Genomic DNA, 26,812 nt, shown 5'->3' with positions numbered 1-26,812 from the left:
ATTTATAGTGAACACTGAACAATCAATTTGGTCATCACAATTTTCTTTCAAATTAATTTAATTTGAACATAAAATAAATTTAAATTAATCCCTAACATTTTTACACATAAATTGTCTTCAAAGACTAAAGACTGATAAAATTTATATTTTCTGTTGATTATCGCGGAACCTCCATTTATGTGAGTGAGGGATCAAAATGAGTTTTCACCTTTTAATTGACAAATAAAAAAAAAAAAAAAGGAAAAAAGAAAAAATGATGAAAATAGTTGGCGCCATTTCCATGGCGCGAAGACTCCACTTAACTTCAATGAAAAAACGAAAGAAAGATTAACATATCACTACTAATAATAATACTTCTTCTATTACACTGAATCCTTATTCGTAACTAACCATAATCGAAAATCGAAAATGGAAAACATTACCAAGAAAGAAGAACAAAACCCTAATTTCTCAGCTTTCCCTTTCAAACCCTATTCCATCCAAATCGATTTCATGAACGCTCTTTATCAATCTCTCAATCATGGCGGCATCTCCATGCTAGAAAGCCCAACCGGTACGATCATTCTGCTGTTTCAGTTCAATTTCCATTTTTTTTTTTCATTTTTTTTTTAAATTTTGTTTTAATTCAAAAAATTGAAATTGAGATTTTGATTATGTTATTGTGACTATGAAGGTACTGGTAAAACCATGAGTGTAATTTGTAGTGCTTTACAATGGGTACTCAATCAGCGTCGACAAGAAGAAGAAGAAACTGCTTTAGGGTCTGTGAGTGGGAAGAATCAGGGTTCAGATGATGAACCTGATTGGATGAGAGATTTTGCTGTCAACAAAAATGATCAGAAAGAGAAAAAAAGTAAGATTAAGAAGGAAAAATTTACGTCTGTGTTAGGAAAATCTGATAATGATTATAGAAAAAAGAATAGTGGTGATTTGAAGAAGAAAATTGATGAAGTGGGTAATAATGAAGAGGAGTTTTTACTTGATGAGTATGAGAGTGAAGATGAGGGTAGTAGTGGAGCGTCAAAGAGGAAAGCGAGTAAAAGTGGTTTTAGTTCTTCGAGTGAAGACGAGTCTGGTGATGATGAGGAGGAGGAAGATGAGAAGAAGTTGAAGGTTTATTTTTGTAGTAGGACGCATTCGCAGCTTTCACAGTTTGTAAAGGAGTTGAAGAAGACAGTGTTTGCTGATGAGATGGGTGTTGTGAGTTTAGGTTCAAGGAAGAATCTCTGTATTAATCAAGGTTTGGAAATTTGCTTAATCTGGAAAGTTATTTTTTGTTTTCCTTTTAATTACTTGATCATGCTGATGTTGTTACAAATGTTTGTATGTTGTGTGTTTTACAGAAGTGCTTGCACTTGGAAATTCGACTCGCATAAACGAGAGATGCTTGGAACTCCAAAAGAAAAAGAAAAATGATGCTACAAAAGTTAAGGTGTGTGGAGTTTGGATTTTAGGTTATAGACTATGAAGTGGTTTGGATCAATTTCTTAGACACTCATGAAAGCAGAAATATTAAAAGAATATTGCAATAAATATGAGCTTTTAAAATAACGGCTTCTTGTATCATGCATTGCTTTTTTCAAAAGCACTTTTGTTTAACTTCTGTTAAAACATATGCAAGCTTACTCAAATTTTTGTCAGGGAAGAAAGAACTATTAACTTCTTTTGACTGAGAAGCTTTCATACACTAGAAGGTGGTTTAAACTAGGCTAAGGATCTATTATTGTTTTTTGGAACAAGCATGTGGTACCTTAATATTGAAAATGACTTAATGCCTTCTCTTCATTTTAACCGAGGATATTTGTGATGCAACTATGCATGCTTGACTTTGTCAATAATCATAAATAGTTGAATTTGCACGTGTCCTCATTTAGAACAAGAAGATTGTGCTCAAGATCTTATAGATGCTTGATATTTCCGTTTGATCATGGTTTCTACATTTACTCTTTTTGCCAGGATGATATATATTGATGAACCTTCAGTATTGGTGCTTTTACTAGTTCAACATTGAAATAATAATATTGGTCTGTGTGCATAGCTGAATAACCAAAACAAAAAAAAGTTATATTAAGAAATATAAATTGAAGATCAAACCATATGTATTTCTAACCTCTATGCAAAAAAATTATTCTAATTGAGCTTCTAAGTATCCTACTCACTACCTAGTGTTACAAAAAGTTTTTTACATTTGAAAAATCAAGTTAATAATATAGATTTTTGTACTAATGTCTCTGGAACATTGCTTGTTCTTTCTTGCAGAACTTAAAAGAAGGTACAGGAGCACGCAGAACGAAGGCCTCCACTGGTTGCCCAATGCTTAGAAAACGTAGACTACAACAAGAATTCAGGAATGAGGTATCTCAACAAGGGCCTTTGGATATTGAAGATCTTGCTAACCTTGGAAGAACTATGGGAACTTGTCCATATTATGGCTCTAGAAGCATGGTTCGGAGAGTTGATCTCGTGGTCCTACCATATCAATCTCTTCTTTCAAAATCATCTCGTGAAGCACTTGGTCTAAATTTGAAATCAAACATTGTTATAATAGACGAGGCTCATAATTTGGCTGATTCACTCATCAACATGTACGACTCCAAACTTACTTTATCGCAGGTATGTTTGTCATTTCCATCTCCACCTTGGTTGAAGTTTTACTAGTTTCTTTTATACGCTTGTATAAACTTGCCATTTGCATCAGCAATCAGTATACTCTGTATTTTTTGTGGGATGAGGAAGCAACTACCAAAACTTTAACTTAAGGACTCTACCCAAATTCTCAGCCTTCCAAATCATATGAACTAAGGGAAGGTTTCATTTGGGGTGATTGATTTGAAAGCCTACAAAATGAAGGGATTTTAAGGATTTTGAATTCTGATACATTTTTTGGTCAATTAACGTGTCTTTAGTGTTAGACATCTCAAGAGTTATTTCGTTTAGACACCAATGTTTTGGATGTTTAGTTTTGATTTTACCGTGCATTGATAGATGATAGTTCTCTGTTTATACAGCTAGAGAACGTGCATCGCCACGTAGAGCGGTACTTTGTGAGATTCCGGAACCTTTTGGGACCTGCTAATAGGAGATATATTCAAACTCTGATGGTCCTTATACAAGCATTTCTCCGAGTACTACTAAACGAGAAAGATGGAAATCTCATAGATTCATGCCGTGATACGGAACAGGCTTCTGAAGAAAGGAGAGCCTCCGATTTTACTATGTCCATCAATGATTTTATATTTGAACTAAATATTGACAATATCAACCTGGTCAAATTGCTAACGTACATAAAGGAAAGCAATATCATGCACAAGGTGAATCTCGCTACTAAATATTTACATTTTCTTCTGACACAACAGAATTCCACGCGATGTTTCTGAATCTTCTGCTGTCATTTTTTGATGTAAAAGTTTACTTGATTTTCCAGGTTAGTGGTTATGGAGAAAAGATGGCTACATTGGAGAAGGTATCAGCACTTAATATAACAGGGGAACACGGTGAAGATGGAAGCTGTCAGTCCGCTTTCCAGGCATTAGCTGCCATGTTGCTATCACTTGTTAACAAGGACAGTGATGGAAGGATGATAATTTCCAGGTCTAGTTCAACAAGCTCAAGGAAGCAAGGTCAAGGCTATATTAAATATGTTATGCTCAGTGCAGAGAAGATTTTCTCCGAGGTTTGTGTTAATTAGAAAGGACTTTATAGAGCAATTTTATTTTCCTTACAAATAATGGACAAAATAAATGATAACTTTGAAACTTTCAATAGATTGTAGATGAAGCACATGCCGTCGTGTTAGTTGGGGGAACACTTCAGCCAATAGAAGAGACAAGGGAGAGACTCTTTCCATGGTTACCACCCAATAAGTTGCATTTCTTTTCTTGTGGTCATATTGTCCCTCCAGAGAGCATTTTGCCAATCGCAGTTTCCCGTGGACCTACTGGCCGCTCTTTTGATTTTAGCTACAGCTCCAGGAGCTCAGCAGACATGGTGAGCATATCATTGCTCTCATCCATCATTCTTATAGCTAAAAGGTTTTTCACTTGAAAAAGAAAGAGCAGAACTTGTTTTTTGATATTTTTGAAATAACCATAGAAACCAAAATTATTTTAATAGTTAACACAGAATTTGGATCAATTGTTTTGCATTGCGGAAAAGAAATGCGACAGAATTCTTGAAACTTTTTATGCGTAAAGAAAATTAGAACTGTCTTTTGAGAACCATATGGACCTATTAAAATGTGGAAAATAACTAATTATGGTGCATCTTGTGCATTACAGATGCGAGAACTAGGTCTTTTGTTATGCAACTTGGTGACTGTGGTTCCTCAAGGAATTGTGGTCTTCTTCCCTTCTTTTGATTATGAAAGTAGAGTGTATGAAAACTGGGAATCTTCTGGCATCCTTAAAAGGATTACAAAGAGGAAGCGTGTCTTTAGAGAGCCTAGAAACAATACGGACGTTGAATCTGTTCTCAAGGAATATAAAGATACCATTTATACTCCATCAAGTGTGAATTCAGAAGTGAACCAAGCATCTCATACTGGTGCAGTACTCCTAGCTGTTGTTGGTGCAAAGTTATCTGAAGGGATCAACTTGAGTGATGGAATGGGTCGATGCGTAATCATGGTTGGTCTGCCATATGCTAGCCCATCTGACATTGAGTTATTGGAGAGGATAAAACATATTGATGGTTTTAGAAATTCCAAGTCCCTTGAAAATCCTGGTTTTTCTGCTAGTTATGATGTATATGGTGGAGATATACAAGGTGGCTTTGGCATATTAAGAAGTTGCAGTCACAGGGGGAAAGAGTATTATGAGAATCTCTGCATGAAAGCTGTAAATCAATCAATAGGTACGTGCTCACAATAACCCCAAAAATGTAATTTTGCAGAATGTAAATATCTCAAAAGGTTAAGCACTGATTGGTGGAATTGTCGCTACTTTAAATTGTTTGTTGAAAAATAAGATGAATGAATCACAAATTTGGTCATTGAAATTATAGGAATCTGACAATTTGATCTTTGTAATTAACATATTATAAAGTGATCTTAAAATTTGAAATTATTGCTATCACATGGAGACAATCATGATAGTGATTTTTTTTTTTTCTTCATTTTATTTCAAGATCATTTTGAAGTTTCGCTACAATGACCAAATCGTGTTATGTGTACAATTTCAAAGACTAAATTGACGGTACTTTCAAATAACCCTATAGTCTCGATTAAGATGTTTGATGCTGCATACAGTGAGAGTTAAACCTCTCGGAGGATCCACTACTTCATTGAATTGCACATCTCTAAAACACAATGGTTTTCCAGTACTTATTAAGAAATAATGACTGTTTAGCATCTTTATGGATTTCCTGTGTGTTGTGCATTGTGTACCTAAATCTTAACAGGTTTTTCCACCAACCTTTTCATTGATAAATGCTTGTTTATGTTTTAGGTAGAGCAATTCGTCACATCAATGACTATGCAGCTATTTTATTAGTTGACACAAGGTATGCATCTGATTCCTCAAAAAGGAGCTTTACCCACCCAACCACCAAGCTCCCCAACTGGATAAAAGACCGCCTCGTTTCTTCTTCCAGAAACTATGGGGAAGTGCATAAGTTGCTGAATCAGTTTTTCAAACTCAAAAAGACATGTTGCCAATAGTCACTGCATTAGATCTTGCAAAGCCGTGATTTCCAGTATATTATTCATTCATTCATTTATAACTCTATCCTGATTTGGTAATACTTTTTACTAAGTACTTAACATAAAGTACTTTTCACGAAAAGATAGAACAAGGAGAAATTGTACAGCAGGTTCAATTGACTCTTATGATCATGTTCATAGCCTCCCTAGATATTTACTAGTGGATGAATCTCCAATTCAATGATAAGATAATGGCTGCAAATAGTACAACATTTGACGCAAGGCCTCATTTACTAAGGAATTATACCATGTGATATTTCAATGTTCAATATTTAAAAATACAATATATAAATTTTAGATGAGATTAATTTGTTAGAAAAAGTTAACTATTGATATAAATAAGCTAAGGCTTACATGTCATTTTACACTTAGTCTAAGGAATTACTTTTAGTTTGAATATCCGAAGTATAGAATTAGTTTTCTTCCTTCTTAATATAATATTAGTCTCTACAATTTATGTTAGAATTAATGCTATAATATTTGTTTCACATGACTTTTTTTACTGATTAAATTAAAAAAAGGTGTATATACTTGGATAGAAATTTATTTTTTAATTTTTATCAAATTGATGTGGTCCAACCGAGAAACAATTTAGATTTTAAGTGCATGTTTGGTATCACAGTGGGTATGTCAGAATTGCAACGAGTCATCGTGACTCTGATATGTTAACTATGATACCAAATACCAAACATGCACTAAATGTGTGGTTATGGCTTCGAGCCGATTCGTGTGCGAAAATTAGTCTTGGTCATTACACACTGAGATACCCTAAGAAGCCTTTTATTTTTAATTTTTTTTTTTTTTCTGTTTAAAGATAACTTTTTAAAACTAAAAACTTAGGAAGAAGAGTGTTTTAGGCCAACTCTTTGTAAGCGATTTTTTTGTTTTTTATTAAATATTAAATAAACAATACAACTATACTATGGTTACCTTCTTTTTTAGATAAGCCTATACAAAGTGTTAGGGTAACCCACTCTCCCTCCTATGTATACATGGGTTATCCGAAGTTGAAATAATTCATCAATATAATTGCAGTGCACATAATTCATAATCAGTTTGTCAAATCATGGTCATCCTCTATATAAGATAGACTGTTCCGTTATGTCCTTATAATCCATGTTTGTGCTTTCAAAGTTATGTCAGTAGCCAAAGTTGAGTAGCTTTCCACTGGACACAATTTTTCAAGAAAGCAACAGATAATGCCAATATGTTGAAAGACTAGTCGCTATAACTTCATAATTTTGGAAAGAGGTGGGTGGGAGAGTCATTGAAAATATGGCAAGTGTCCAATAGTGACATTCATTGCAGTAAATGGAATGCTCTCATCTCATTGCCAACCTTACTATAGAATGTGGACCATACATCTCTTGTTTTTGCAAAATAAATAAGTGCTTCTGACTATAGAATGTGTGCCATTAATTATTTTCAGTGATGCATACTGAATTTTCTGTTAAAAAGAATTAAGTTGAATCTGCTTTGTTGGTGCATTAATTTTGGATCAAAGTCTACATGTGTTCTCATATTAGAAGGATTTGAATTTGATACAGTAATTGTGTCACACAAATTAACGGTTGAGATCGTTTAAAATTGATTTTGTAGTACCAAAAAGTTACACTACAAATTAACAGTTGAGGACTATGTTACTTAAATACGAAGTGAACTGACGCTCGAATGTAGGTAGCGCAGCTGAGCGAGTGGATCCGAAAGCGTAACGAGTGAAGCAGATCAAAAGCAAATTGCTGTCATCTATAAATTAGTCTGATAATCAATGCTTTTTGACAGCACATTGTCAAAATCTAGAACTCTAAATATCAAAATCATCAAACTTGTAAGCTTTTCTTTAAATATCTTCATCAGAGTAACCACCATCATGACAGTGACCAGAATCTTGATCCCTTGTTTAATCTGTGTTTTCATTCTCTGTATTTATTTCTTATTTTTAATTATAAAACTTTGAAAATAAAAAACAAAAATCACATTTGTATGATTATAAATAAAAACAAAAATCAAACATACCCTTTAATATTTATATTATCATATAGCCATGAGCTGAGAGAGGGAGTTTGATAGGGACAGAATGAAACACTTTGCTCGTGTTTTTTATGATAGTAACAAACAAGTTATCATCATGTCCACATCTCTTAATTTGAGAATCTGAATTAGGACAAAATTGAAGATTATACAAGAGCTAAACCAGATTAAAACTATGACAGCTTTAGAAGACAAAGCCATTTAGAGAGAGCCACATTCTTTCACAATGGTGCACCTAAGAAAAACCATTCACAAGACCAAAAGTTTCTTTAACAAAAGGCTAAAAAATTTCAGGTCTTTTTTCTCTGGAGGGTACCAAAAACTTCCAAGATCTCTTTCCTTCAATTTCCTTTGTAATATGGACAATGCAAAAGCTTACTCAAGTGACCAATTCTACAATGAGTTCTATGATATCTTGCAATCTGATCTCAGCACAATGAAGATGTTTGGTAAAGGAAAAGAGCCTGCAATGGAAGATACTGCAAGAAGTGGAAACTTCATGTGTTTTTCCAAACAAAGTCCACAAAGAAGCACTTATGAAGGTAGCGTACGATCACAACTGAGGAAAAAGGAGGATCTGAATTCACAAAACATGAATAAGGGAGCACATGTGTTAGCACAGAAGATGAAGAAATTGGATATGATGGAATCAGGTGATCTTGAACATGTGCTAGACATAGAAGAAGCACTTCACTACTATTCTCGCCTTAAAAGTCCGGTTTATCTAGATATTGTTGACAGGTTTTTCATCGACATAAACTCAGACTTAACTCTTCCACAGCCCTCTGCCAGCTTCAAAAGCTCAAAGGGAAGACTTGGTCCAGTTCAGTTACATAAAAGATAAATAATTTAATCTCAATGCAAAGCATGTTCTAGTGTATAGGAAAAACCAATTCTACATCACTATTTTGTGCCTCTTATTTTCATTTCCTCTAGTTTTCTGTACTATTTACTTTATTTGGTTTAGTTCCTATTGTTTAAAATTTAAAGCTTTCTTCTTTATTATTTTCCATTGTTTAGAGCTTTATGTTTTCTTACAACATATGAATCTCTAACTTTCTTCTTTATTTCTTCTCCATCTCTAGAAAATCCAGCTTATACCCATGTCTCAGAAGTGTTTATGATTGTAGATAAGTTTAAATAAGTTGATTCAAAAAGGCCCTAATCTTTATTTATTTCTTAAAGATACTTGGATCATAACATAATGTATTTTCTTAGATTTTGTTTAGTTATTTGATAAGAATGTTAGTAAACATGACACAATTTTAAAGTTTCTAGCTGATACAAATTGACAGTTATTAAGCCGAATGTAATTGTGAAGTCATGCAACTTTTGAACAACTGCGCCGGATCTGTCCCATAGGCATTGTCAAAACTCGGAGATCGGAGAGTTTCATCATTGCAAGGGAAAAATCTTGATCGAATAAAGTACGATTAGATGCATATCTGGTTTTCCCCCCTTCCATTAGCTGCTGATCTGCACAGAGGATTCCTTTGCCTTGTAATAGCCCGCGGTAGTATAACATCCCGAAATTAGATAGAGATTTCGTGGAGTCATGTGATGTATATCCTAATGCTGAAGTGGACAATGCATCCGATTGAACTCCGATTAACAAGATTCCTTGGGAACGGAAAGGTTAAGACCAAAATAACGTATAAACTCGTGACTGGAACACATCATTCCATCCAAATCAATTAAGGATATTACAGTTAGGACATATCTCTACACTTTTATATGAGAATTGTGAACTTGATTCCTTTCTGATTGACATTGAAAATACCAAAATTTAACATACCAAACCAAAACCCTGTGGCAAACAATATTGCCAGAATTACTGTAACCTAACCATTTCACATTTTAACAGAATCTACTAAATTGTCTAACTACAGAACATTTCTACAACATCACTTATAAAATAAACCAAAATAGATTATTTCACAATACACCAGACCAGAATAAGAACAAAGATGAGTACCTAATGTAAAATTTGTTATTGAAAGAAATAGATACCATCAAACTCAAATTTCACAAAACATCAATTGGTCATTTTAATAAAATATTTCTATCAAAGTGCTATAAGGGCAGGGGGAGTTTAATAAAAAAATCATTTTAGATTTTTAGCCTCTTAAAATTTAATCAAAATTTGAGTGAAAAACAAAAATAATCAAAACCAAACATTGGAACATAAAAAGTTACTATGATGATAATGATGGTCAATGAATGTTTTCTCAAAAGTCAAAACAAATAAAGATGATGGAATTGGATATGATGGATTCAGGTGTTCTTGAACATGTGCTAGATATAGAAGAAGCACTTCACTACTATTTTCGCCTTAAAAGTCCGGTTTATCTCGATGGATATGATGGATTCAGGTGATCTTGAACATGTGCTAGATATAGAAGAAGCACTTCACTACTATTCTCGCCTTAAAAGTCCGGTTTATCTCGATATTGTGGACAGGTTTTTCATCGACATAAACTCAGACTTTACTCTTCCACAGCCCTCTGTCAGCTTCAAATGCTCAAAGGAAAGACTTGATCAAATTCAGTTACATAAAGGAAATATCATTTAATCACAATTCTAGTGTATAGGAAAAACCAATTCAGTTACTATTTACTTTATTCGGTTTAGTTCCTACTGTTTAAAGCTTTTTTTTTTTTTTTTACAACTGTTTAGAGCTTTATGTTTTCATACAATATGTTGATCTCTAAGTTTCTTCTTTGCTTATTTTCCCATTTTATAAGCTCTTGTAGTATAAGCGCTTATTATTTAAGTGCTTATATGTAAACTATTTCTATAACAAAAGATAAAATAAAATAAACTGTTTTCATATAAGCTGTTTACAATAAGATACCCTGGAGAGCTTACGGAGTTAAGCTGAAAACAACTTATGAACATGTCATAAGTTGTTACTCTAAGGTCTCACAAGTACTTATGCTTGTTGATGAGTCCAAATAAGTCAATCCTGACACACCCTAATCTTTTTTTTCTTTCTTTCTCAAAGATACTATCTTTATATACTTTCTCAGATTTGATAAGAGTCTTAGAAAATATGACACTACTCTAAAGTTCCCAGCTGATACAAATTTACAGTTATTAAGCAGAATGTAATGCATACAAAAATGTGAGACAATTCTTAAAACATCACTCTCATTCAACTTTTGAACAACTGCGCCGAATCTGTCCCATAGGCTTTGTCAAAACTCGGAGATCGGAGAGTTTCATCATTGCAAGGGCAAAATCTTGATGGAACAAAGTACGATTAGATGCGTATTCTTGAACCCAATATCTGGTTTTTTCCCCTTCCATTAGCTGCTGATCTTCATAGAGGATTCCTTTACCTTGTAATAGTCTGCGGTAGTATAATGTCCCGAAATTCGATAGAGATTCCCCGGAGTCCATAGTGATTTCTTGTTGCTCTTCAACTAAGGAAGAAGGTGAGGCATGTGATGAATATGCTGATGCTGAAGTGGATAATGCATCAGTTTCATTGCATCTTGATCTTAGTACATTTAGAGATTCAGTATCCAAATAAGGGTCAGGTTCATTAGTTCCACTGAAGTTATAGAGACGGTTTTCAAAGAATTTACAGGGGATTACACCAATGCTGTGGGCACCTGGAAGGTAAAAATGGACAGATCAAGTCATCAGGAACCATGTAGCAGCCTAAGAAGATAGCTAAGTCATGTGCAAACAATGACACTAAAATGATCAAAGAAACAAAGAGTAAAGGCCATGAGTGCATTGATATCCAAATTGTGGCTATGTCACAATTCTTGAATACTGCAGAGAGAATTGCGGATAATTGCAGCTTCAATTGTAATCGCAGAACCATAAAAAACTTGATATCGTGATCCAGATCACAATAATTTGTTTTAAAACTTTGGCTAGAAGGAAATATGAAAAGAATAAGACATAAAGCGTTGTTTTAGTACTATAATACCAAAACAAAAGGAAAGAATAATTAGAAATTAACCTAAGAGAGTGACCATTTCTCTTTCATCAAATCCCCTTGATTTGAAGGATGCAAGAGTTTGAGATAAATCTGAATAGGGTGAAGGAAGCTCATCTGTTGCTATGTCAGCAAAAGAGTTTGAACCATCTCTCCTTCCTGTATTCAAAGGATAGAACGGACCACCGGCCTATAAAATACCCGATATTCAATTATGTTGCAAAGTCTACTAAAATTTAAACATAAGATTTAATTTGTATGTATCTAATCACATTTCACCATTTAGATATTTGTGAAAATATTTGAGAAACAAATATAATAAAATGACATTATGCTGTAATTTGATCGGGTCATGTTAGAACAACATCAGTTCAAAAGTAAAAAGATATGAAAAAGGCAAAAAGAGAACGCTCGATAACACGGAGTTTGGTCAATTGTGTCTATGTCTTCGACTACAAAACCACCGCAATGCCTTACAATTATTCAAGCTTAGAGTTTACATAGTTCAATTTGTTTTTTAAATACTACACTTCAATATACAAGATTACCTTGAACCGGTTCCACGTATTAGTAAACTACGAGTCATATCCAACAAATGCACACGTAAAAAGGTTTTAATCACTTAAACATATACGCATACAATGATGGCGAGAAAAGGAAATATATAGTGAAATAAGTAATATTACCAGAACAACAGAATCTCTTGCAGCAAGTACAAGAATATCAGCACAAGAAACAACTCCAGGACATGCTTCTTCAAGCTTGGATTTAATGATCTCTATTACATCAAATCCTTTGAGGCTATCATTAGGAGGTGAATCTTTCTCTGAATCAATGTATTCATCATTATCCAACAAAATAGAAGCATCACATCCCTGATGCAAACCCAATTAAAATCCATAGTTTAGTTTCAAAACATAAATAAGGTCTAATTATGCAATCCAACTTTCATAGAAAAAGGTAAACATCAGAAATACACATCAAACACTAAGGGTTTGTTTGGATTGAGTTATTTGAGTTTATTTACTTGCATAACCACCTTTGAGACTATATGGAAAAATCTATGGAAACAACGACATATCCACAAGTTGTTTTCTGCTTATTTCCATAAACTCTTCAATATAGCTTATGAAAGCAGCTTATACCATATAAGAAAACAATTTAACTTTTTTTATCTTTCATTATATAAATAACTTATACATTAGTACTTATATGACAACTTCTTATATAATACACGCTTAGTTAAGCTATTTATCCAAACATAGCCTAACTCTTTAAAAGGTAAACATCATAAATACGCACCAAACACAAGGGTCTGTTTTGATTGATTTATTTGAGTTTATCTTCTTGTATCAGCATAAGCACTTATAAGATTATATGAGAGAACTTACAGAAACAGCTTATGACATCTCTATAAGTTATTTTCAGCTTATTTTTCATAAGCTTTCCAATATAGCAAAGTAGATAATATCTTATATAGAAACTATTTGACTTTATTTGATCTTTTGTCATAAAAATAACTTATCCTTATAATGACAAAAACTTATACTATACACAGTTAATTAAGCGGTTTATCTAAACATGACATAATCCTTAAAAAATCAACTTAACACAATAAGTCAGTTTCTAATTTCTATGACTTGAAAGTAAAACGAATTATCAATGAAAAAGTTCAAAAATCAAAACTTTTCATACAATCACATTTAGTTAAGTGTTTATAAAAATATTTGAATCATCTTACTTTCATATAATAATTGATTTCAATTAAAATTTCATTAAAAATAAAGAGATGAAATTTCATTTTCAAAACAACCAACCACACAAATTTCTTAGAAATTTAATAACAAGAACCTGGGAAACTTTTCTTCTTCTAGTTTTGAAACAATAAACAAGAAAATGCATGGTTGTAAATAAAAAGAAAGAAGAAAGAAAAAGGGACCTGAATGAAGCAATCATGAAAAGCAAGACGAATAAGAGCAGGAACCAAAGCAGGATTAGTTTTGTAAAGCCGGTGAAGCGTAGAACGAACAATGTGTTCTGCATGTGGACATGAATTACGGTAGAAATCATATTCAAGAAGAGAGTTAGAATCAGAAGAAGATGATTCTGATACATGGTTGTTGTTGTTGTTGTTGATGGAAGATATAGAATTTGGGAAACTTGAAAAAGAATGTACTGGAACAATGTTGATGGAGTTGAATGTGTTGGTGTTCTTGTTGTGATTTTTGTGTTGAAATAAAAGACATAACACAAGAATCAGAAGAATTAATTTTGGTAGTATCAATGGTGGTGCCATTTTTTTTTTGGTCTAAAATTGCAGTTGCAAGTGAAGATGACAGTAAAAAGGTTTCTTGGAGTGGAAGAAAACTAACAGAACTGTCACATTGATTGTTCTAGGGTGAAATTTAATTCTTTGTTGTGAATGAAAAAAAAAGACTAATTGATCATATTATGTTGTAATATATGGTGAAATCTATTTAAATCATAATAATTGCTAGAGTTTAACTGAGACACACTGACTAGTGACTATCGTATCAACGTGGTGTAACACATGTGGTAGATAGTTCGGTATCTTGAGTCTTGACAGTGTACAGCGGCGAAGCTAGCAAAAAATTTATGCAGGGGCCAAATATAAAGGAACAATAAAATGTTTTTAAAAAGAATATATTAAATTTAAGGATAAAAATGTTTTTAGTCCCATAGATTATAATTATTTAGGTTTAGTCCTTACAAAATAATTTATTTAATTTTTGTCTCAATTTTTTAAAATTTTACAAAAATAAGTGTTTTTAGTCTTGTATTTAATCTCTAACGAAAAATTAAGGACTAAAATCAAACAAAATCTTAGAAACATAACTCAAAAATCGCAAGTGTTGTAAAGACTAAAAAAAATTAATCCGAAAATTAATCAATAGATGAAAAAAATGACAATAATTTTTACTTATATGAAATGTAAATTAAACCAACAACAAAGGATAAAAATTGACAATAGCTATTTAAAAAAGTTGGGTAAAATGCATTTCAAGAAGCCAATTTTATCCATAAATGACCGTTTACTAAATTGATTAATAATGTGTTTTCCAATGTAAACAAATAGGTTATTTGCAAGAAACTCAATGTCCATTTAATTTGTTTATGCTAGTTTTCGATAACTGAATTTGCTTGGGGTAGCTCAATGTTTATTATTTGGGGTAGCCGAATATAAATTTATACCAATCAATTAAAGATTAATATATTTTTTGGGGTAGCCAAGGCTACGCCCCTGACAGTGTATTTGTACCTTCGCTTCCATAACCCAAAACCTTAATGCATTAGACATATGTGTCACTTCTTTTATATATTCAACATTTTACTCATTCATAGACGATGTGAAACTTCACTACTTGCTTACACTTGAAACCAACACTAATTAATGGACACAATCCATTAGTTGGATCCTTATTTTGACACAACTACTAATTATCAAAGAAATGTGAGGAAAATATAAACCAATAAAATAGAGAGTGCAAATTGTTGGGGCTATAACAGTAAGCCCAAGACTTTATAAATCAGTACCTCCACCTCAAAATTCTATATGTCTTCCCTTCATGTTGTTCATACACAAAATCAAGCTGGGGGATGATCCTATAAAGCATTCCATCTACATGTTTAGAATACCATAACCTCCATTTTTTCCAGCAAATAGTAGGGATGATGAAAATTCCAAAACCAAAAATAAATCCCAACTCTAAGCTTAGAAAACTCCAATCAACTGAACTCTCATCATGAGAATAAGGTGTTTCAAATGCTGGTGGTGGCAACCATCGCGTTCCATCATCGCCACATTTTTTTAGCAATGGAGATCCACATAGCCCTTCATTTCCTTCAAAGGAATCTGCATCAAATGTTTGAATCTGAGTACCTAAAGGAATTTGTCCCACCAGGTGATTGAATGAGAGATTCATATATTCAAGGAAATATAAACTTGAAAGCTCTTGAGGAATCTCTCCATTCAATGAGTTGTTTGACAAATCCATTGACTCAAGATTCTTCAAATTTCCCACATATGATGGTATATGACCTACAAATGCATTATGTGACAAATTCAAAGCATTCAATGCCTTGAACTGCATTAACTCATCAGGTATTGGCCCCTCCAAATAGTTGTTTGACATATCCACAGAAGTGAACGCCATTTGAATTTTGATCAGCTTCATCTGTTGACCTTTGTTGACAATCATAACTGAGTCTTGAAAACGAGCAATACCTACTGAATTTGCATCGGCAAACCCTTGGTCAAGGATAGCAAGAGACATGTTTGCAACAAGTTTAAGCAATTTCACTGCAAGATATTTGTTCATATGTGGCACCAAATTCTTCAAACTCATATACTGGAAGTTATCACTAACTTCGAAAAACAAATGGCCAAATTCTGGCCCAAGCACATCTTCGTTGCGCATCATTGCCTTCCAACTAGTCAATAGTGCTCTTGGTATTGTACCATTTAAGCTATTGTTGGCTATATCAACTATATGAAGCATCTCCCAATTACCAGTGTTATTCGGGCACTCAATAGATCCGTGTAGCTTATTAGACCTTAAAATCATGATTCTTAGGGTGGATATATTGCTCAAGAAACATGGAAATTTGTCAGATAAAGCATTATTTCCAAGGTTTAGGACTCGTAGTTTCTTGCAATTGACCAAAGATTTTGGTATGGTACCTCCCAAGATATTGTCATTAAGATCCAAATATCTTAGTGCACATGAATTTGGGGATATAGTATCAGGGATATGACCCCGAAGCTTGTTCCCACCAAAATTCAACATCCTGAGACTGTTATTCAGGGCTAAAAAACACTTCGGGATTGTCCCGTCAAAGTTGTTGTGGGATAGATCTAGCAAGCGAAGACTTGAAGCATTGCAAAAGGATTCATGGATTTCTCCCTGAAAACTGTTGTTTGAAAGAAACAATTGACATATGAAAGGGAGATAGTTTCCAATATCTGGTGGTATGATAGAGCTAAACTTGTTGCTTGAGTAGTCCAAATAACTTGCATACTTTGGGATAAATGAAATAGGCCCTTGCAGTTGGTTAGAACTAAGATCAACCGTAAAAAGGTTAGAACTCAAGTTCCAAAAAATTTCTTCAAAATTAGTTAATGAATTCTTGGAAAGATTCAAGCTAATGAGAGATTCAAGTTGCCAAATCCAGCTAGGAATTGATCCTTCAATCTCATTGTTAGATAGGTCAAGAGATACTAATTTGGATTGGTTTCTCAAGAAATTAGGTATTCCCTTCAACTTGCAAGAAGCCAACAAAACAGCTCTCATCTCTGGAAAGGGTAACAAGTCATGATCATCTCTAAAGTTGACATCAATTGATAGACTGTTATGCGAGAGACCTAGTATAGTTAAATTACTTAGCCTTCGAATGACGTCGAACTGTATTGTGCCATTAAACTTGTTGGAAGAAAGTTGAATGACACGGAGTGTTCTAAGATTAAAGAGAGACAACGGAATACATCCTTGTAAATTATTGCTTCCTAAATCGAGCATCTCTAATACCGGGGAAGATGCATTGTCAAATTCACCCAAGAGACCACTTAGTTGATTACTGGGAATCTTCAGTTCCCGCAAGTATGGGAGCTTAAGTAGAGACGAGGGCATGTTCCCATCAAATGAATTGAACCCTAAATCAATGCTGACAAGATTGACGAGGCCCTCAAAATGGTTGGATGATAAATCCCCGCTTAAATGATTAAGAAAGAGAGATAGAAATTTTAGGTTCTTTGACATATTGAAACAAGGGAGGGGACCTGTGAAGTAATTGGATGACAGGTCTAGATAAACAAGTTGGGTGAGTTCTGACATTGATCTAGGAAGTGTTCCATTGAATCGACAGTAAGATAGATCAATGGTAGACAACAGTTTTAGATTGGAAATTGTATCTGGAAGTTGTCCTGAGAAATTTGTATGGTGGAGATCCAAGTAGTGAATACACATAAGTGGTGGAAAATCTGGCAAAGAACCGTGAAGATATTTATTGTTTGATATGTCAAGGACCTTTAATGTGTGTATTTGGAAGATATCTTGTGGAAAAGAACCATTCAAGCCACAACTACTAAGTTGTAATGTGGTTAAATCGGAGAAATTCGCAAAGAAATTTGGCAGTGTGGTAGACAATTTGTTGTGGCTCAATTTTAGAATAGAGAGTGACCTAAGCTTAGCTAGTGAAGAATCAATAGGTCCAGAGAGATTGCATGATGACATGCTCAAAACACGAAGGCCCTCCAATAACGATAAAGGACGACCCCATTCTTCTCCACTCGCTGATATTGCTACACCGTCTAGATACAATTCTGTGATATCTGTGAGGTTTTGCAGAAACATTGCTATATTTGGCTTCCCAAGTTTTAGGCTGTGATGTGAAGTAAATGAAGAAGACAAATCAAGAGTAACCAACCTTTTGAGGTAAGAAATTTCTTTTGGAACTTGACCCTCAAAGCCGGCGTTAGACAAGTTCAGATACCTCAAATTCTTCAGCTTATGTAGCTCTTGAGGAATCAGAGAATGAAAGTTATTGAAAGCCAAATTCAAATTTTGTAGATATTGAAGGCTGAAAAGAGCACTTGAATAATTAAGTCCTTCTGAGATAGACTCCTGACTAAGATCAAGGGCTCTAACATATCCCTCATTGCATGTCACCCCGCGCCATTGGCAACAATCGTCGTCATTTTGGTTCCAATGAACTAGCTTTGAGGATTTTGTAAGGTTGAATATCAGGTTGTTTTTCAAATGTAGCAACAAGGAACGTTGATGGCTAATACAGTAGCCATTCACCACAAAACTATTAGAACTGGAATTTATTATGCTGAATGGTATAAAGAAAAGCCAAAAGATTATGTGTGTTCTCATAATGAATTATGAGAGCCTGTATCTAATGGCTTGAGAATGATGAAGAAGTGCTTTATCAATAGCCTATCTTTTTCTCCTTTTATATACTCACACATGCTCAACTATTGATTAGATCATTTAAGACGCAATTAAGTCCCCTTAGGACCGTAAACTGAAGCCAAACATTTCAAGGTCTTGGTCTCAGATAAGAGATCTTTTACGTTGAAAATAGAAATTGAACTTGCACTCTTATAAGGTGTGAATCAACTTTTTACTAATCAAACCGGCATGTGCAGGTTAAAATGACCTTTTTTTTTGTTACAAAAGAGTTGGGTCTCAATTAAGTTTCAAAGACTCATGAAAGTTAGGACAGACTTCAAAGCTCCATTAGTTAACTTTTAAAATGATCAAACATAAAACATTACCCCGAAATGTTATGCTATTTTCTTCATTTGGGGATAAAGCGATATTTTTACAACCAAGTCTAGATTTTCTGGATGTGATAAAAATATTTGAATTATTTTCTTGATTGTAAAATGGTTCAGATAAAAACACACTATGTCATGTGTTGCTAGCTACAAAAGTTTGTCAATGAGTCAACATTGGAACCTTCTTCTTAATAATGTATATATTGTCGTACACGTCCTTATTATTACATACCCTAGACGAGTTAGTGGTGATTGACTACCCTATAATTCTTCATGGTGGGTTGGCAGTTTGTTGAAAACGTGAAATTAACTTGAGGAAGAAATGATGTAAAACTTAGTCAATGAGCATACTTTTCTCTAATGAATGGAAACACTGATTTTTATCGTATTTAGAGATTTCTAATGGTCATACAATTTTTAGAGATGCGGAAAAATTTACATTATAATAAACAACAACAAGTATCTTAAGGTATATTCCTTCAAAAAAAAAAAAAAGTATCTTAAGGTATTTGTTTAGCGCCAACAAGAAATTACTTTTGCATAGATAATTTTTCTGATCAACAATGGAAATATAATGGGCATCGATTGGATCACTAAAATGAATATCAACAAATACAAAGTAAAAAATCAACACTATCTTCGTAGAGAATTAAGATAGTGACCGTTAACAGAGACGTAACGTGAACATCTCTAAGTTTCATAAAAGTATTTTGTACAAACGTTTGTGCTACAACATTATAAGGCGCTTCATACTAGTTTATTCTTAGTTTTGTTAGCTTAATCCTTAGTTGATGCTTTTGGTGTTTTTATTTTTCTTTTCCTCTTATGTAATCAAGAGTGTTTTTTTTTTTTTTTTTTTAAGACATTCTTGTGTTTTCTTCCCTTTATTAATTGATGTTTTAGATTACTAATAAACAACGCACTTAAAATTTCAAAACACCTCACAAATTTAGGAAACAAAATTGCTACTATGTACTAGTAGAGTATGGTAGCTAACAACAAAAGATAAAGCTAGTGTAATGTAATAATTTTCTGAAAAACCAGAATTACTGTCTTCAAAATTTTCATCACTCTTGGTCAGAATATTCCATGAGAAAAACAGAATCAAACCTTTACACATCATAAACCTTACCAACTCATTCAATCCTTCTTTTTGTTCAGATTCGAATTTTCCAGAACCCACTCTCAAACATTCTAGATTCTTCTCTTCTCAATATACTTATTTCCCATCACCAAGCAACTCCATTCCATCATTTTCACCTACACATTTCAACAAACACCTTCACTACTCTTCACCTACGCATTTTCACAAACACCTTGATCACAATGGCACAAGGCACCACCGTCACAGTCTACAACACCACCGCAATCACCACCGATCCAATCCAAACCCCATACTCATTCAAACTTTCCCTCACACAAACCCTCCGCGGCGGCGCAATTCTCCACGTCACCAACCTCCACCAAGCCAAAATCGCCGAACAAGCCGGCGCCTGCGCCGTCACTGTCTCCGATCAATCACGCATGACCGATCCTTCCCTAATCAAATCCATCAAACGCTCCGTTTCAATCCCCGTCATCTCCCCCGTCAGAATCGGCCATTTCGTTGAAGCTCAAATCCTCGAAGCCACCGGCGTTGATTACATCGACGAAAACGAATCTCTCACCATCGCCGATGATCAGAATCACATCAACAAACATAATTTCCGAACACCGTTCATAAGCTCTGCAAGTAATCTCGGTGAAGCGCTTTGTAGAATCAGAGAAGGTGCAGCTATGATAAGGATTCAAGGAGAGGTGAAAAATTCAGGTAACATTGCGAAAACTGTAATGCACGTAAGGTGTTTGATGAAAGAACTGAGAGTGCTTAGTAATATCGATGATGATGAAGTTTTCGCGTTTGCAAAGAGAATTCAAGCGCCTTATGATATTGTAGCACAAACGAAACAGATGGGTAGATTACCTGTTGTTCATTTTGCTGCTGGCGGGATTGTGACTCCTGCCGACGCGGCGTTGATGATGCAATTGGGTTGTCATGGTGTGTTTGTGGGGGCTGAGGTTTTTGGTTATGAGGATTGTTTTAAACGTGTTAAGGGTATTGTTCAAGCTGTTAGGAATTATAATGATCCTCATGTTTTGGTTGATGTTATGATGGGTCTTAATCTTGGTGGTGGTGATGATGATGATAGGGTTGAAAATGAATGAGAGTCATTTGGGGTTGAAAATGTGAAGTTTTTTGTTACATTGTTGTATTGTATTCTATTGTTACTTTTGTTATTATAGAAAAATAATAATAATAGCATTACATGGTTTTGTATCAATGAGGGTTTTGTATGTAATTAAGGAAATAATTATGATATGTAATATGATATATATATATATATATATATATATATATATATATATATATATATATATATATATATATATATATATGTGTATATATATATATATGTTTTGATTTTTTTCCCTTCTAAATATATTGACATTGTCTTGCATTTATGTTGATCTTAATTGCCTAGTTCAATTGCCCATCTTCTATAACCAAGTTTGGTAATGAACTTAAACTAAGAATGAATCATCATTTATGTCTAATCCTAGCAAACATGCAAACCCTAATTCCATAACCCTAAACCTAAAAAAATGGCTCCAAAAATTTGAAATTTGAATCCCACTTTTCCATTATGAGCTAATGCATTGGAAAACTATGTCAACCACTATGCACATTCAACGAGTCTCTTTCTCTCTCCCTTTTCTCTCTCACACCCATTCTCTGAATACCTCCCTTTTTCTCAATTATGCCAATTTGTGTTTTCAAAATACTGATTCTCACTTTCCTGTTAATTTTCCTTCTCTCCAACATTGAACTCCTCCGTTCTTCTTCTCCTTCTTCTTTTCTAAAGGATTTTTTCAAGTTTAGGGAAGTAGCATCAAAGAGAAAGAGAAGGCGAGTGAACATTTCCTTTCTCAAACTCTCGAAAAAATCTCACCATCGGGATGTCACCGACACCATCTGTCGGAGTTCACGTCCCTCTCTTGATCGGATCAAATCCAGCGGCAGTTCCTGGTTCAATCCCCATTCAATATCTCCACCAGCATAATCGGCTCCCGAATCATGTCAATTTCGGCAATTCTCAAAGTTCCTGGAATCATTCTCCCAATTCCACCATCCACCACTGCCACCAGATTCTTGTGGACCTCCATAGTATCACCACCATCACCGGAGCAGCACTAACTCTGGTGATTTCATCTCCTCCGCACCAGTCTCTGATTTCGACCTCATTTTCGCTCTTCTCTCTCAATCGTTGCTCTTCTCCTCTCTCAATCGCTGATTTCGCAACTTTTCTTCATCCTCATCGCCTTCAATTTCGGCCCCCTCGCCGGAAACCACCGTTGTGGCTTTGAAGTCGGTGACTGATCCATAGACACATCCAACTAATCATAAAGCCTGTAAAAGAAGTTGTAGGTTATATGTTAGTAATGATGTGATGGAATATGAGGGATGGTCATTATTGCAGCAGCTACAAAGCAAAATGTAAATGTTGTCAGAACTATCCACATTCCGAAAGAAAGTATCCAGATGATCATTCTGTGCTCCACTCTTATACCACTGAGCAGAATAAGATTTACCATCGAAGAAGCAAAAAAACATAGTGCGGTCGAAACAGTGTAAGGAAAAAACAGATTGGGGTTTACCGCTCCCATAATGGCCTGGCCGGAACATATCTCATATTCACCTGCAAATCTGCAAATGCTGCTATGTAGGGGTGTTCAAATCCAAACCGATCCAAAAAAACCGAAAACTGCAAAAAACCGAATATTTTTGGATGTGTTTGGATGTTGTTTTTGAAAAACCGCTATGATCGGTTCGGATTTCGGATCACCTTTTCAAAATCGAACCGAACCGAAAAAGTAGATTTTAATTCTTATTTATTATTTTATTGGTATTATATATTGCATTAATTTAATCTATATTATTACTACTTCATCTATTTCAAATATAATCAATCATTTTCATTGTGTAATGTTGATTTTTTAATACATTTCTTGTCAAAAAAAACTTTTTTAATACATTTGTGTTATATTTTGCATCAAACCTATTATTTTTCTATGCATGTGTAATATTAATATTAATAAAAAAAATTAAATGTTGCACTTTGGATGTCCAAAAACCGATCCAAAATAAACCGCATATATTTGGATCGGATCGGATCGGATATTTTTTAGAATAATCATCTAAATCGAACCGAACCGCACATGATTTTTATTTTGGATCGGTTCACTTTTCTCCTCAAAACCGATCCAAACCGGACCGCGAACACCCCTACTGCTATGGTTCTCAAACGGTAACAACCTGCTGTCATACCCCAATTTTTGACCCAAGATCCCACTGACACGTGTCACCTGACCTTGATCAGTCTATGACTTTTCAGTAAAAAAATCGGCAGAGAGATATTTTAAAATACCTCATTTTTTATTCCGAGTCGGGCCCTCTTCTCGCTTTATTCTTATTTTTTTTTATTTAGTTTAAATTTCCATCTTTTATTCTTTTTTTTATTTTAAAAATCATTTAATTTTAATTTTATTTTTATTTTAATCTTTAATTTTGTTTAGTCGGTATTTATTTAATTATTTCTTCTTAAAGATAAGTCCAAAAAGTCCAAGTTTGCATAGTTATCTTTTTTTATTTGCATTTTTTATTATTTATATTATTATTGTTTTTTATTATTTGATAAAGTCCAAGAAACAACAGTCTGTCAACTCAAGCTCAATCCTCATACGCGTTTTTTCTCCTCCATCCCATCCCCAAGTTCAGGAACGGATTCATCATCCAAAAAGCCAGGAAATTCAGTTCTTTAAAAAACCCTAAACCTGTCACTATAAAAGGAAGAGCAAAAAATTCATCAGAAAAAACCAGTACGCCCAATTCACCATAATCATCATCGATTCTCAACACAACCTGCAAAAACCAGTATCAATTTAACTTTAACACAAACAACCTGCAATTTTCGACCCAAAAACATCACAACCAAGCACAATTTCAATAGACCATTACACACCAATTCCTAACAGCCAGAAAACAACGTAAAACGCTTCAAATCGTCACAACAACGACGAACCAGTACCGCAGGACCGTCTCCGCAGCACAAGTCACACATCATCATCATCACAAACAGAATCCAACATCAACACACATAAGCCACAACGACGGATCCACAGACAACCAGCATCAAAGGAACGACGTCAAACCTCACACCATAACACAAATTCGGTTCCATTTTAACAAAAGGTAGTATTTTCTTAACATTTAGATCTAGGGTTTTGTGATTGTTGTTTAGAAATTTTGAGGTCGGAACTAGAAAGAGGAAGAAAGAATCGGAAAGAGCAAAAAAAAAACGGGTTCGGCGTGGTGCGCCGCCATACCGGTCGGCCAACCACCGCCGGAACCCTCGCCGGCAACTGGGTCCTACGGCGGCCTTCATGTAGGTTCACCGGAAAGTTGTTAGAAAATAAGAACATAGAACAGAGAGAGGCGTGAGGGAGTGAGAAGAGAAGAGAGAGAAACCAAATGAAAAATGACCTCTTCTGAAAGCTATAACATATATATATATATATATATATATATATATATATATATGCACTCTTTAATCTGGTACGCGTGGGTGCACGGTCTAATCATGTACCCTCACCTCCATGTCCACTTGATTCGATCCAGCGACCTACAGCTAGCCCCCATTTGATCCAATCAGGGCCATCCGATCAATTAGATGGCCCAGGTCGTCTCCCTTTGGGCTCAAACGCTGCCTGCCTGTTCCTTAAACCCAATTCTCTTCTCTTTATTTCTACACCACATGCTTACTGCTTGCACCCCCCCTTTACATCATTTCCTTATTATTTCTATTTTCTTCACGTATTTATAATTCTCTTGCATTGTTTTATTTTGTCTTTCATATTTAGTATTTCATATTTATTAGATTAGGTAGCATATTCATCATTCATTTATCCATTGCATATTTATTTATTTACTATGTCATTTATCTTTACCGTGTGGAATTTAGTTTGTATAATAGGCTTAAATGTAATCATCCATGCATATTTATTTTTCGGTCATTTACTTTTTTTCGCAGACCATAGAATGTATCCTAGGTCAATGTAAATAATAAATAAAAAGTGTGTGTGTGCGCGCGCGTGTGCGTGCGTGCGTGCGTGAGTGTGCGTATGCTTTATTTTTATGCTCTATAGTTTAGGTTAATGGTCTTTGTGGTGATCCAACGTCAGCACAAAGTGCCTACGTTTTTATTTGCTCCGTTAGTTGTAAATTTAATTTAATGCAAACAACCACAAAGGGTGCTAATACTTTCCCTTTATGTAACTAACCCCCGAACCCTAAATCTTTCAAATATGGGGTAGTTTGAACTTTTTTCCCCTTTTTCTTAAAAGAATTAAATGTTCCGGCGTGAAATAATTAGTTAGTCAAAAGCTAATCAAATAGCCTTGATTTCCAAAAAATGACGCGAGGGTATGTTTGGATCAAATAGCCTTGATCTCCGAGCTTCAACTTCAAGGGAGAAGTCTCTCTCCTCACTCAAAGTCTCTAGGGTATGTTTTACTTCTTTTGTAATTTATCTTTAGTTACCATTGTCATACCCCAATTTTTGACCTAAGAATCCTACATTCATACACCGACACGTGTCTTTTGACCCTGATCAGTCTCTAACTTTTCAGTGAAAAATTCGGCAGAGAGGTATTTTAAAATACCTCATAATTTAGTTTCGAGTCGGGCCCTCTTCTCTCAATTGTCATTTTTTTATTTATTTAATTTTTAGTTTCCATCTTTTATTTAAAAATTAACTTAAATTTCGTTTTTTAAATCTTTGTCTTTTATCTCATTTTTTTTATTATTTTGAATCTTTTATTATTATTATTATTATTATTATTATTATTTATTTTTAATGTCCAAAGAAAGCTTGTTCCCTTTTCATCAACCACACGTCAACACAGCTGTTGGCAGCTTGCACCTTCTATGCACAAACACCCTCCCCAGATAAATTTTTCTCCTTCTTGCACCCTTTTACTCAAAAAAAAAATAGATCATGACATTGTCCAATGGTAATAGGATTGCATCCTTGAAGCCTATAAATAGGAGAAGAAGGGGAGCCAATTAGGGACAGAAAAATTTTCCAGCAAGAGAATAACAGAGCCAATTTCGATCTTAAACCAGCAGCTTCCACGCAAAAGGCAAAAAATTCACACAACACACAGCCAAGCAATTCAAACAGCAATTTTCATTGCAAACCTATACACAAAAAAAACCCAAAGAAGCATAAATATTCAAAAACACACACAGAGCTAAAAATTACGAACAAAATTTACACACAAACAGCCAAAGAATCACACGCAAATTCACCAACAAATCTGCAAGCAATTATTCGAATCCCACACAGAAAACACACATCGGTACCAATCCTCCAAAACAACACAACCGAGCAGTAAGCCACACAAAATAACCACATCTCCAATCGGCCACCAAACCCTCAATCAAACCAAATTGAAACAACCTAAACCACACACAAAACAAAACCGAGTCCCTCACAAAGGTAGTAAACTTATTTTATGCTTTCGTAGATCTAGGTTTGTATAGTTGTCATTTGAGATTTTTGATTTAAGAATTGAAAAGAGGGGAGTGAAACAGTTTCAAAAAGTAAAAAAAACTCAAAAAAGGAAAAGGTTTAAGCCTCCGGTGCGGAGGCGCCGCCACTCCGGCCGGCCAACCACCGCACCAGATAATTGTTGAAGAAGAGGAGAGAAGAAGATTATAGAGAGAAGA

At 34.4% G+C, this 26,812-nt stretch overlaps 5 protein-coding genes across 5 annotated transcripts; 3 read left to right on the top strand and 2 right to left on the bottom strand.

Moving 5' to 3' along the window:
- The first annotated feature begins 199 nt into the window (after positions 1–199).
- LOC146926151 (RAD3-like DNA-binding helicase protein) lies at positions 200–5,939 on the top strand. Its single transcript, XM_085758538.1, has 9 exons — positions 200–553; positions 674–1,240; positions 1,344–1,432; positions 2,260–2,613; positions 3,009–3,311; positions 3,425–3,673; positions 3,766–3,987; positions 4,278–4,851; positions 5,445–5,939. The coding sequence occupies exons 1-9, from the start codon at positions 409–411 to the stop codon at positions 5,654–5,656; spliced, it is 2,715 nt and encodes a 904-aa protein (XP_085614664.1). The 5' UTR covers positions 200–408; the 3' UTR covers positions 5,657–5,939.
- Positions 5,940–7,824: 1,885 nt separating this feature from the next.
- Positions 7,825–8,734, top strand: LOC146926150 (LOW protein: ATP-dependent RNA helicase-like protein). The gene has a single exon (XM_085758539.1). It carries the CDS (start codon positions 7,956–7,958, stop codon positions 8,571–8,573), a length of 618 nt encoding a protein of 205 aa, XP_085614665.1. The 5' UTR covers positions 7,825–7,955; the 3' UTR covers positions 8,574–8,734.
- Positions 8,735–10,541: 1,807 nt separating this feature from the next.
- On the bottom strand, positions 10,542–14,260 carry LOC146926149 (putative Peroxidase 48). Its single transcript, XM_085758536.1, has 4 exons — positions 13,621–14,260; positions 12,368–12,556; positions 11,706–11,871; positions 10,542–11,346 (listed from the first exon to the last, which is right to left on the bottom strand). The coding sequence occupies exons 1-4, from the start codon at positions 13,975–13,977 to the stop codon at positions 10,880–10,882; spliced, it is 1,179 nt and encodes a 392-aa protein (XP_085614662.1). The 5' UTR covers positions 13,978–14,260; the 3' UTR covers positions 10,542–10,879.
- A 931-nt stretch (positions 14,261–15,191) lies between these two features.
- Positions 15,192–19,950, bottom strand: LOC146926148 (receptor-like protein 7). The gene has a single exon (XM_085758535.1). It carries the CDS (start codon positions 18,575–18,577, stop codon positions 15,230–15,232), a length of 3,348 nt encoding a protein of 1,115 aa, XP_085614661.1. The 5' UTR covers positions 18,578–19,950; the 3' UTR covers positions 15,192–15,229.
- Positions 19,950–21,305, top strand: LOC146926147 (pyridoxal 5'-phosphate synthase-like subunit PDX1.2). Its single transcript, XM_085758537.1, has one exon. It carries the CDS (start codon positions 20,311–20,313, stop codon positions 21,187–21,189), a length of 879 nt encoding a protein of 292 aa, XP_085614663.1. The 5' UTR covers positions 19,950–20,310; the 3' UTR covers positions 21,190–21,305.
- The last annotated feature ends 5,507 nt before the right edge of the window (positions 21,306–26,812 follow it).

The sequence above is a fragment of the Medicago sativa genome, chromosome 4, assembly GCF_051527215.1.
Source record: "Medicago sativa cultivar Bolivia chromosome 4, Bolivia_mono, whole genome shotgun sequence".
NCBI lineage: Eukaryota > Viridiplantae > Streptophyta > Magnoliopsida > Fabales > Fabaceae > Medicago > Medicago sativa.
This window is presented reverse-complemented; position numbering and strand designations above follow the sequence as displayed.